The sequence below is a fragment of the Pelodiscus sinensis genome, chromosome 27, assembly GCF_049634645.1.
Source record: "Pelodiscus sinensis isolate JC-2024 chromosome 27, ASM4963464v1, whole genome shotgun sequence".
NCBI lineage: Eukaryota > Metazoa > Chordata > Testudines > Trionychidae > Pelodiscus > Pelodiscus sinensis.
The window spans coordinates 12593566-12606110 of record NC_134737.1 but is presented as its reverse complement, the minus strand read 5'-3'; the positions used below and the strand labels follow the sequence as shown (position 1 = coordinate 12606110).

At 51.3% G+C, this 12545-nt stretch overlaps 1 protein-coding gene across 3 annotated transcripts in view; it reads left to right on the top strand.

Moving 5' to 3' along the window:
- Window positions 1–7406, top strand: part of TULP1 (TUB like protein 1) — a 44501-nt gene extending 37095 nt beyond the window's left edge. For all 3 annotated transcript variants that reach the window (XM_075910360.1, XM_075910359.1, XM_075910361.1), the window contains exon 14: window positions 2148–7406. In XM_075910360.1, the coding sequence (XP_075766475.1) occupies window positions 2148–2281 (134 nt within the window). In that variant the 3' untranslated portion in view covers window positions 2282–7406. The remainder of the gene's footprint in view (window positions 1–2147) is intronic.
- Window positions 7407–12545: the final 5139 nt, after the last annotated feature.

Below are 12545 nucleotides of genomic sequence, written 5' to 3'. Positions count from 1 at the left end.
GGCGCCTTGCTGCGGGCAGCGCTGTGTCCGCAGCGGGCCAGACGCATGCTCTGTGTGAATGGGGCACCGGGGGTGCCAGAGGGCCAGGCAGACTGTGCTAAGGGGGCTGGGGTCGCAGGGGGCCCTGCTGAAGCTCTGCAGCCCCCCAGCCTGGCTCTTGCAAACCTTCCAGCTGCAGGGAGACTGTTCTCCTGGCCTTTACACACGGGCTTTGCCCTGCCTGCTCCAGGCTCTGGTCCCTGGATGAATAAGGCCCCAGGAAGAAGCCGCGCAGAAGGCGCCGTTGGCCATGGTGAGAGCTCCATGGTTGGGGAGCGCTCCAGGAGCAGGTGACCCCAGCGGGGCCCCAACTGGGCCAGGCTCTGAGCTGGGGGTGGGAGCACATGAGAAGCAGTGAGCAGCCCTACACCGAAACCCATCCGAGTGTAGACTCCAGAAAGGATCACAGACCAAATTCAACCCTGGGGTAAGCTCCCGCCGAGATCCAGCGCTGAGTCCCTGCCTACAGGGGCCCCTTTTGTGCTTGGTTTTGAGCCCGGTTCATCTGCCTGTACCCTGCGGATGATCATGGAGAGAGCAACTGTAGGAATTATGTGGGGGCAGTTCTCTGGGCCTGTGTCATGCCAGTGTTCAGACTCCCAATAACGGTCTGGCTGGGAATCCATGGAAATTCACTTCTGTGCGGAGACCTAGTGCAAGCACGTCCATCCCCCAATGTGTACCCCTTAAGTCTAGGCCTGTGGGGCTTCAGAGAGCTCCGGGTGACGTTTTCAAGTGCTCCGCCCCCACAAATGGGACCTGGGAGCCGAGCTCTGGGGGAGGCGTCAGTGATGAGACCTTTTGAAAATTCTGGCCTGTGGGCCCAAGTGGGAATTCAGTGACCTTGTGCAGCCTCCGCTCAAGGGGGTCTCGCCCAAAAGCCAAAACAGTCCGGCTCTGGCTCCCGTCCGAGGCTGACACTGGAAACAGAATGACATTTTACTCGGTTGGCTGCCTGAGTCGGCTGGATTTGGAAGGTCCCTGAGACTCAATCAGTGGGGTCAGAGTTCAGACAGCTGATCGCTCGGGGGCTGCAGGGAATGGGATCCACCCTCCCTGTGCCCCGGCCTTGAGGCGGAGACCACCTGCGAATATCAGAGCGTGGGCAGCTCGGCAGCTTTGTGGCGTGCGTGAGCAGCGAGAGCTTGCTCTGCCTGTCACCTGTCCAGTCCAATCAGGGGATGCTAGTGTTGGGTTACAGGACAGAAGGAACCTGTCGGGGGGCCCCCGGTTATTTTTACAGATTTCCTGTCACCCTCGCTGGTGGAACAAAAGGCAGCCGCGGGAGAGGCTGTGGCTGGAGGAGTGCCACTGCAGGGCTGAGAATGGCTGGGGCAGGCATTCTAGCGAGGGATCAGTTTCCCTTTGGGAGAGGCAGTGCTTGGCGCGCCTCTGGTCTCTTCCCCTGTCAGTGGGAAGGGCTGATTCTGTTGGTTAAATGGCAACGCTTATTGTCAGGCTGGCAGGTGGCTGAGCTCTGCAGCCCGTCTTCTGCGCTGCTGTGTTTGACATTTGAGCGAGAGCCCCGCGGCCTTTCGTGGCGCTTCGCTCAGCCACGGCCTCGGCGCTGGCAGCAGGTGCGGGACCCACACAGTCTGACTCTCAGACATTACGCCATCAGAATGGCTTCTTTGGAAGGTCACCTTCGACGGACGAACCTCTCGCTGCAGAGGTTGGGCTCAGCTGAGCCTGGTGCGTTCAGATCCTCGTGAGCACAACTTCAGCCTCGGGGGTCTGAAAAACTGAGCTGGAAATGTCACAAGATGGATGTCTTTGGGTGTTCGGGCTGGGCTGCTGGGACTGCTAGTGAGACCAGAAATTCAGAGCCGTTCTCTGGGGCCTCCCAGCTCAGGATCTCAAACTTTTACGTGCTTTAATGAATCAAGCCTCTCAACCCGTTTCATTATCCCTGGGTTCCAGATGGGGAAACTGGTGAGGCTTAACGTGATTGGGAGGGAGATCTGAGTTCAAGTTCTGCCATGGATTGTGTAGCCTTGGGCCTAGAGCCAGAGTTTTGGTCGAGGGTGTGGCGCTTTGTGCTCATTTTAGCCCCGGCACCTGCTCATACGCAGATTTGCCTTGATGGCCTTTTGCCTCCTCTCTTCCAGTTGACTACATTGTGATGCAATTTGGCCGGGTGGCAGACGATGCTTTCACCATGGACTACAACTATCCCCTGTGTGCTGTGCAGGCTTTTGCCATTGCTCTGTCCAGCTTTGATGGGAAGCTGGCCTGTGAATAATACACCGAGGAGCCCTACACACCCCAGCTGTACTGAGCTTAGCTCACTCAGAGAGGCAGCGTTGCCAAGTGGAGTGGCTGAGCTAGGCGGGAGTTTGCCTACAAGGTGAGGATCCAATCTGACAATCGAGAACCTGCGGCTGGTCTGGTGTTACTAATGACACCTGTGCACATCTGGAGACTGTGACCAAGTGGAATCATTAACTGTAACTATGTACCAGGTTTTAACAGGTCAGATATCACAGTCACCATTCCATCTGCCCTGCCTTCCACCCTGAAGGAACAGATGGCCACAAGCACTGCAGAGATGCTCTGGTGGGTTGGATTGTAACTGCAGAATCCCACCGTACTTTGTGTAGTCTTATCTCCATCGAGTCTCTGATGGGTCAGAACTGGCCACTGGCCCCAGTCCATAAAGCAGAATCTCTCCCTCTATGTACTTAGCAGACAGTTACTCTGATTTCATCCTGCCAGGACGTTCCTGGGACTCCTGGAAAAGTGTTGAGTTTTTAGATTCTCTTTTGTATATTGTAGCATTAGGTTTAAATGACAAAGGCGGCATGGGGGGGGGGGGACTGGCTTTCTTTGTTCTGAGTATGATCAGTAAAGAAGCAACCACAGGGACAAGTCTCTGTTCATTGAGCAGTGCAGGTTCAGTTAGTCCAGGGAGTGGTACTCTCTGTATCCCCAGAACAGCACAGGGTAAGTGTCCCTTTCTCGCACGGTCCAGGCGAGGTAATTCCTCCCTGTCCTGTAACGGAACGTCTCCAAGCAGAAGACACATTGGATTCTTGGAGAGCAATGATCCGGCTTCTAGCTGGGCTGGGTTGTGGGGAGTCCTGTCAGGTATGTACTGCTGAAGGGTCTTCTAACTAGCACCTGGCACAAGCTTAGTAAAGAGCTTGTCTGGATTTTGCAGGAACAGAGATGGATGTAATTCCACACTTGCATTGCCATCGCCCTGTGCACCCATTGCAGAATGGCCCTAGGGGACTCCCGGCAGGCTCTGAGCCTGGACTTGCACCCACACCACCACTACCCCATGGCTACGTCTAGACGGGCATGATTTCCGCAAATGCTTTTAACGGAAAAGTTTTTCCGTTAAAAGCATTTGCGGAAAAGAGCGTCTAGATTGGCACGGACGCTTTTCCGCAAAAGCACTTTTTGTGGAAAAGCGTCCGTGCCCATCTAGACGTGGTTTGGCGCGAGAGAGCCCCGATCGCCATTTTCGCCATCGGGGCTTTTTTGCACAAAACAGTTTTTAGCTGTCTACTGGCCCTCTGGCACAAAAACATTTCCGGGACAGGGCTTTTGCCTGAACGGGAACGGCAAAGCATTTGTGCAAGAAGCACTGATTTCGGACAGTAGAACGTCAGTGCTTTGGTGCAAAATCAAGTGGCCAGTGTAGACAGTTGGCAAGTGTTTGCGCAAAAGCGCTTGCTTTTGCGGAAAAACTTGCCAGTCTAGACGCAGCCCATGAGTCTACTATGATTGGGTATTGGCATAAGGGCTTGTGCGCCACTAGAGGTACCAATCACAGGGACCTGATTGAAGGAGCTTAGGAGCCCCTGATTCAGCCAAGTGAGCCAGAAAAGGACACAGTAAGATGTCTGTACAAGGTGGATCCTGACTTGCTGCTACTACAGACTCTGCCCTCTGCTGCTTGACTTCTGGTCTTGTCCCCAATCCCTCCCGTCAACCTTGCCTTGTTCCCTGCTCCTGAGCTTCATCCAGTCCCTGAATCGCTCCAACTCGAGGATACAGCTCCTTGGCTCTCGGCTGTGATCCTGGGCTCCAACTCACCGCTGGGTCAGACAAGTCGGGGTGGCTGTCCAAGCCCCTCCTGCCTTGCTCCTGAGACCTAGGGTCTGCTTCTCCATCGCCCTGGGTTTTGCATAATCATTTATAGCAGCACAAACCAGATAGAAATCCCTGCCTTTGTGATTAGGCGGCGCTGGGCACTCACAGTGCCACATCGAGTGCCAGACAACGGAGGCTCTGTCCGTGCTTCCAGGTCATTAACCTTTCCTTGCACTCCAAGGATCTCCGAATCCCCGCTGCGTGACTTTGTGCAGATAATCTCCCTCCCTTTCTGCACAAGAACGGCTTGCTTTGGGTATACAATGACCCGCATCAAGTGTGTGGAAGGTAAGTGCAGCTGGCTGCTCCACAAAGGAAATGTCAGAGCCAGCCCTCTGCTACTGGGAGGGGAATCTTGAAAAGGAAGACAACCTGTGCCTTGAGTTATCTTTACTGGGTGAACAGCAAATGCAAACACTCCCACTCCGCAGCCACGCTGGCATCTTGTTCCACCTGACAAGCTGAGCGTGGTAGGGGTGGGTCCTTCCTAGAAGAGACCCCAAGGGGAAATGCAAGGTGCTACAGGAAGTGCTGCCAGTGACTCACAAGGCGTGGTGCTCTTCCTTCTGATTCAGTACTCCTGTGTTGATTAATCAGGGCATGGCCCCGATCTTTCTGAGAAATCCTCGCAGCCCAGCCTGTCATCACCACCTGTCAGTTCATCTGCCCATCATGTTTTCTGGAAGAGCAGGTCAGCTGGATTTTTGGCCAAGACGACGCTAGAGTTAACTTGAGTAACTAGCTTTTGCCTCCTTTCTGCTTCAATGGGCTACAGCAGTGGTTCCCAAGATTTTCGGCATTACGCCCCCCTTTTTGATTTTTAAAAAACCCTCCCCCCCCTCCAAATAGCAGCAAAACTTGTTTATCAAAAAAAAAAAAAGAAAAAAGGAACTGACCGGGGCAGCAAAACTTGATGGGGGTAGCGGGAGGACTGAGTCAGCTCACGCCACCCACTATTCTAAAACATCCCTTAACCCTCAGGGAACAAGGGTTACAGGGACTTCGGAGTAGTGAGCCTGTTATTTCAACATCTATTTCAAAAAAATGGGCTGGTTCAAAAGACGCAAAATAGCTATTTCGGGATCCCACTATAACGCCACAGTCTAGACCAGCGTTTCCCAAACTCTGGGCTGCGGCCCGGTACCGGGCCGCAAGAAAAAAATACCAGGCCTCAGCGTGGTTGCCGGGGTGATCCGGACTCCTGGGGTGCCCATGTGGCACCAAGCCCTGGGCATAACCTGCAGCCCGATGTTCCGGCTCCCGGCAGAGACGTAGGTCGGGGGGGAGGGGGAGGAGGAGGGGAGAGCCAGCCACCAGAAGCAGCACTGGTGAATTGGGGCTGACTTTGGAGATTGGGGAGGGGACGCTGGCGGAAGCAGAGCTGGCTGGGGGGCAGGTCGGGAGGAGGAGGAGGAGGAGAGAAGCGGCTGCCGGAAGCAGGGCTTGCCTGGGGCATTGGGGTTGGCCGGGAGAGATTGGGGGGCCGGTGGAAGTTCAAAACTACAAACTGATAAATCTACTAATAATAAAACGTACCTAATGAGAAAATAGCAGACATCTTATATGTCTGGTATTCTCTCCGTTTGTTTTTTATGTGTTTATATTTTTGGGCTGCAAAAAGCAGTACTGAAAAAAAAAAAAAAGGGTTCCAACTAAAGTAAAAAGTTTGGGAAACGCTGGTGTAACCAGCTTTCTGTGTCTTACAGTCCATTTCTCCAATCCATATTCCTTAACTTGAGGGCAAGTCTATTGTGGGTGACTGTATCAAAAGCTTTGCTAAAGCTGGCACTGGGGGCTTTGGAAGGACCAGAAGCAACGTCTTTGAATAGTCATCATTTGACTAATGAAGATGCAAATATGCAAAGTAATGTTACCGGTCCTCCAAAAGTTCGTGAATGGATTTCCTGGTCCCCGTGTCAGAAAGTTTGGGAACCCCTGGTCTAGACGTACCTTAAGTGGTGCTGTAAGAAATACATTGTTCTCTGGTAAAGGAGTGGAGTGGGTGACAGTGTAACAGCCGTGGTTCTGAGGGGTCTCTGCAGCCTTCTTCTGGTGGGGCGGGATAGCTTGGTGGTTTGAGCATTGGCCTGCTAAGCCCAGTGTTGTGAGTTCAATCCTTGAGGGGGCCATTTAAGGACTTGGGGCAAATCTGTCAGGGATGGTACTTGGTCCTGCTGTGAAGGCAGGGGACTGGACTCAATGACCCTTCAAGGTCCCTTCCAGCTCTAGGAGATAGGTATGTCTGTATATTTTTCATCAAGGAGTCCCTAGGTTGAGTGACAACTCAACTGCACTGCCAGAGCCAGGCTCACAAACAAATCCATGAATAAACTGGGCGGGAGGGGAAACAGAGATGCAGCGCCAAAGCCAGCCGGGATCCATGGGTCACGGTGAGTGTTCTCTGTAAGCTGGATGCTTGGGCGGCCACCCAGGAGAGATTCACACGCCATTGATTAGCACAGCATCCACAGTCGCCCATAGCTGGCAGCATGTGAATCTCCTAGCGATACACATCCGCACATGGCTCGGTGCACAGAACAATGCTTTTGATTAGCTGCAGAGGGAGCGCATGGCTCTCACAGTCAATATTGTCTTCAATCGGCACACCCCTAGCTTCACATACCCTGGCCCCATTTTTGCCCCTTCACTGGCAGCCCTGGGTCTGTGCTGCTACTGCTGACAAAGGCTATACCTTCGGAGCTAGTGGCTTTCCAGCTGCCCAGCGCTGCTGCCAGCAGGAACACAGAAGTAAAGGCCTCAGTACCACAATCCCCCTACAATAACCTTTGGGCCCCTGCAGTTACAACACCATGAAATTTCAGATTGAAATAGCTGAAATCATGTCGTACAGTCATGAAACTGACCAAATGGATCGTACATTTGGTAGGGCCCTCGGGCTCATCAAAGTTTAGAAAGCAAGAACCTTCAGCCACAGTTCCAACAAGGAACCAAACCTCTGTGAAGACCGGACTATGTTTGGATACGTTTCTGAGGGTGGGTTTTTTCATGTTCTTCTTGATTGCCTGAGCATGGATGGAAGAGGCAGGGCCCACACACACCAAGAACAGCAGCTGTATGGCTATTTGGATCGGTCAGAAACGAGGACACCTAGGAGTCTCATTAGAAGGGCTGGCATAAAACTCACAGCTGGCTCTTTCCTGAGACTCTCAGCCAATGGTCAATCAGAAGCCTTTCTTCCCCTTTGGGTACCAGCCAACTCAAACATCTGAACCTTTTCTGTTTTGCCCATCATCGCCTTTGACCCCCCAGAAAAATATTTTTACTTAATCCAAATACCAGCCCACTAGCGAAACAACACAACCTAAACAATTATTATAACACTGCCGCAAACAGCAAACACAACACCAACTGGCAAACAGAACCCCCAGCATATAAAGAAAAAGCACCTTATAGCATGACTCCAATACGCACAGTTCTAGCAACATACACATACAGCCAACAACAATTAAAGCACACACCAGCCACCCCACACTCAGTTACACTTACAAATAAACCCGAAACCAAAAGCAGCACAACTGAAAATAATGTGGAAGGGCAGGAGATAGTTGGTCCTTTGTTTGCTCCGACTGTTAGTGCTAGAGACAGCAGAAGAGAATAAGGGGGTGAAGCATTTGAAATGTGCATCTGTTTTGCGCTACAACGAGAGTGATGGATGCAAAGGCAGACCAATGATGAAGACCTCCTATTTTGAGGTCTTACGGCCTTGTCTACACTATGAGATAAGGTCAAATGTATGAAGAACAATTTTTAGCACCCACTTTTGTAAAGCCAAACATGCGTGTCCCCACTGTGTGCAAGAGTTCAACGCAGTGAATCCCCATAGGGTGGCTACCGTCAACTTTGACAGCAATGCCCCGTGAGTAGCTACCTCACAGTTCCTGCCACCCCTTTGCATTCTGGGTTCGACTCCCTCCTCCCCCCACTGTGTAGGCTGTGTGGAAAGTGAAAAAATATTATACCCTAAAGTATGGGAAAGCCTTACCTCCCAGGTTCGAATTAAGCAAGGCTCCTGCTGTTCCAGCGAGTTCACCACAGGGTAATAAGATGCATTTCTGTTAGGATTGCCAGATGGTTTCAACAAAAATACCAGACACACTTGACATGACATCACAATCCACATGACATGTTATTTAGAGAATACCGGACATTTCTATTTTCTCAATTTGTTTCCCGAACAGAAAGCTCAAATACTGGGCTGTCCGGTTCAAAACCAGACACCTGGCAACCCTAATTTCTCTTGGAGGTCCTACTAGCTGCTCTGCCCCTCAGGCAAATTTCATCTGTGCCATTCATCGGGGCAGGGTGGAGGAGGATTAGTTTAAGGCCTGATGCTCCCTCACAGCCTGCCCACCACTATAGTTGGTTGTGATTGGCCTGCTGCATCTGGGCCCTGACACTGCACCGTCAGACCAGACTGCGGGCCGTAGAGACTGAACAGGCTTCTTTTCTCATTGCTCTGCCCCACTCACATCTTGGTCTTCAGTTCTGCCCAAACTTCTCTCTTAATGGTTCCTGTTCTTTATTTCCCCCCACGCATAAACACCCCTTGGTGATGCTTATACACCACCCCTTGTTCTTACAGTCACCATTGGCCAGGGTCCTTCTTGCTGCTAGCTGAACCCTGTTCAACAAGGCATGTGTGCATCCGTGTCCTCACACAGTGCTATCCCTGTGTTAATGGCTCTGCGTGACGGTGAGGGTGGGGAGGGGTTATTCCGCTGTATGGAAACGGCACTGTATGAATGACACCAGAGGAGGCAGTGCCAGAAGACTGAGGCAGACTGGGGGAAAGGCCTCGTTCCCTCACACTGATGTAAAGGAGGAGGAATGGCTTGGGAACCAATGGCTTTCCTTGTCAGGGTTGTGTGCAACCCGCATGCCCCTCACTTCCTGTGCCCTGGATTTATGTGCGTGTCACTTGAGTAAAACCGGTAGGAAAAACCGATGAGGATGGAAACCCGCAGAACCTAGCAACCCTGATGGGCATCAGGGTTAGCACGTGGGCATCAGTAAACAAAATGTCTTGTGGGCCACACACCGAACCCTGATGGGCTGCAAGTTGCTCACCTCTAATTCAAGCTGTGTGTATGGGGCAAGTTTGTCTTGCCACAGTTTGGGTGGGACCTGCTTGGTGAATGGCATTTTCATCATTAAAAGCATTTTCGGAAAAGAGCATCTAGATTGGCAGGACGCTTTTCCGCAAAAGCACTTTTTGCAGAAAAGCGTCCGTGGCCAAGCTAGACGCGCTTTTGCGCAAAAAAGCCCCGATCGCCATTTTCGCCATCGGGGCTTTTTTGCACAAAACAGCACTGTGCTGTCTACACTGGCCCTCATGCGCAAATGATTTGCGCAAGAGGGCTTTTGCCCGAACGGGAGCAGCACAGTATTTCCGCAAGAACACTGACGATCTTACATGAGATCGTCAGTGTTCTTGCGGAAATTCAAGCGGCCAGTGTAGACAGCTGGCAAGTTTTTCCGCAAAAGCAGATGATTTTGCGGAAAAACTTGCCAGTCTAGACACAGCCATGGTGAACCAAAAGCCCAGAGAGAAGTAGTTGCTTAAACTCACACAACGAGTTTGTGACCAAGACAGGACTGAAAAACTGGTCTCTGCAGGCCTAGGCTGAGACCCACTGGACCGTGCAGCATCTCGACTACCAGGTGGCTAAATCCAACACCAACACTTTTAGCCAAGGCTAAATGCAAGCAGCAGGGGTTTGCTTTTGTTTACGCTGGTTTGTCTCTTTTAATAGCTTTTGTAATTTAAATCGTAGAGGAGGAAGGGAATCTATTGGCAACCAATTCTGAACACTGGCCTTTTGGATGCTTAGACACTTCATCTTTGCCAGGAATTGCCAGGGTAGCTAATGCTTTGTCACCGACTTAAAATAAAAATCTTTTTAATCTTCATTGACTCAAGACAAGTTTGGGATTTTCTCTGTGCCATAGCCAAAGTTCCCTCTAATCTTTTCCATCCCTGTGTGGATGTTTTGCATCCATGCGTGGAATACATTTTGTTATGTGTACCGAGGCATGTGTGAATGTGCACCACCAGAAGAAACACAAATCTAGCTGTGAGTGCTCTGTTAATCAGCTGGGTGGCCCTGGAATCTCTCCTGAGCGGCTTCACAAGTCCATGAGCCGTAACTAGTCTGGGTGCTTTGCCTAGACTCAGACTTCCAGCCTTCGGGAAACATTATTTATGATTTTATTGCTTGCAGCACTTTTATAATTTGGAAATGGAAGTGGCTGTTTCTCACCAGTGGAAGAGGAGGAGCAGCAGCAAATATAAACTTCTGACACACGACTGAACCAAACCACTGGATCTGAATTTACCTCCTTCTGTAAGGGGCTGATTCAAACAATACAGACTTTTAAATCTGATTTGCTAAACAAAATAAGGTCCCAACCACTTGTGCATGTTTAACTTTGTTTCTAGTCTCATTGCTCCACGCATGCACTACATGGCTGTCTTTATGTCTGTACTTCTGCACATTGTTTGATCATGCATGACTCAGGCTAAACTTTCAGCTGCATCAATGAAGTCTGTCAACTCCAGGGCTGTGTCTAGACTGGCCAGTTTTTCTGGAAAATCAGCCGCTTTTCCGGAAAAACTTGCCAGCTGTCTACACTGGCTGCTTGAATTTCCACAAAAGCACTGACTTCCTACTGTAAGAAATCAGTGCTTTTTGCGGAAATACTATGCTGCTCCCATTCGGGCAAAAGTCCCTTTTGTGCAAAACTTTTGCGCAAAAGGGCCAGTGTAGACAGCTCAGATTTGTTTTCCGCAAAAAAGCCCCGATTGCAAAAATGGCGATCGGGGCTTTATTGCGGAAAAGCGCGTCTAGATTGGCATGGATGCTTTTCTGCAAAAAAAAGCGTCCGTGCCAATCTAGACACTCTGTTCTGAAAATGCTTTTAACGGAAAACTTTTCCGTTAAAAGCATTTCCGGAAAATCCTGCCAGTCTAGACGTAGTGCATTTGAAGTCAATGGGATGTCTGCTCAAATAAGGAAGGAGTACGGGAATGCTCAGCATGGTCCTTGGAGCAAGCCGCTGCTTTGTTACAATGCTTGGGCCAGATTCTTACCATCAAGAAAAGTAATAGAGAATGTGCCAAGAGTGGGAGAGTTAGATGCTGTTTTATTCATGTGTGGAGAGACTGCAGCTTAACAGGTCTTGGTACTGGTTATCTAATCCCAAATTGCTCCGGTAAAACAGGCTTGACAAGAACATTAAAGGGCAAAACCCATGTCTTAGACACTGACAAGAGATCATGGCCTGAAACAATCGGTGAGCAGCCATTTACCTGTGCCTAGTCCAGTCTAACCACAAGGAAAGGGTTTTCAATGACTATATTTTGGTTGTGTCTAGAGTGCCATGGCTCTATTGTACTAAGGGCTGTACCAACATGGAATAAAAAGATGATCCCTGCCCTGGGGTGCAGGAGCAATTTGCATCATGGAAGAGTTGAGAGCCATTGAACCAAATGTGAACCCTGTATGGAAACCACTTCAAGCCAAGGGCTGCAGCGGCACCCCCAGTTCTAGCACCCACAACCCAGGCCAGATTTTCCAAAGAACTGAGTTCCTAGTTAGGCACCAAAACATGTGGCTGGATTTTCAGAAGAGCCCAGCACACTAGGGACATAGTTCCCTGTAAGCTGTGCAGCTGTATTAGTGTCATGCAGGCGCTCAGGTAACCCCTCCAAAGTAAGGCTGCCTGGCCTGGCAGCGGGAGAGTGGGCCTGAACCCAGCTCCCCCCGCAAGCCCAAATGTAACCACAGCTGAGCAGCCTGGCCCTAGACACGCACCCCACTCCTGTCGCAGCTGGAGTGGCCCGGACCCAGACCGCCCTGCAATGGCCAGAGTTGCCAACTCAGCCACACAGAACCTGCACACCGGTCCTGCAGCCCCAAGCTGCCACAGCAGAGAAAGGTGCCTTCCTCCCCCACAGCCCTCATGTTGCTGTGAGGAGAGAGATGGGGGAGTCCTCTCTCCTTGTGTAACCCACACCCCTGCTGGGTGTGGTTCACAGTCCCATGGAATGGCATTTAGACCACTTCAGAGAGAAAGAATGAGTTTCCTCTACAGCCTGAGCTGAGAGCCAGCGGACTTGAGGCCACGCTGTAGAATAGGGGTGGGCAAGAGAGCCTCTGTAGGCCGGATTTGGCCTGCCAAGTGGGTTGATCGGGTCTGGGGACACCCTGCCTCTCTCCTCCCCTACCAGGGGCTCATGGCAGTTAGAGTGAACCCCCAGCTGTTCAGCACAGCTGGCAGTTCTCTCTGGGGATGGGGTTGGGGAGCGGGGGCAAAGACTTCGCTTGCTCCCCAAGCCCCAGGCCAATCAGGGCCTGTGGGCAGGGGAGCATGGAAGTGTCCTG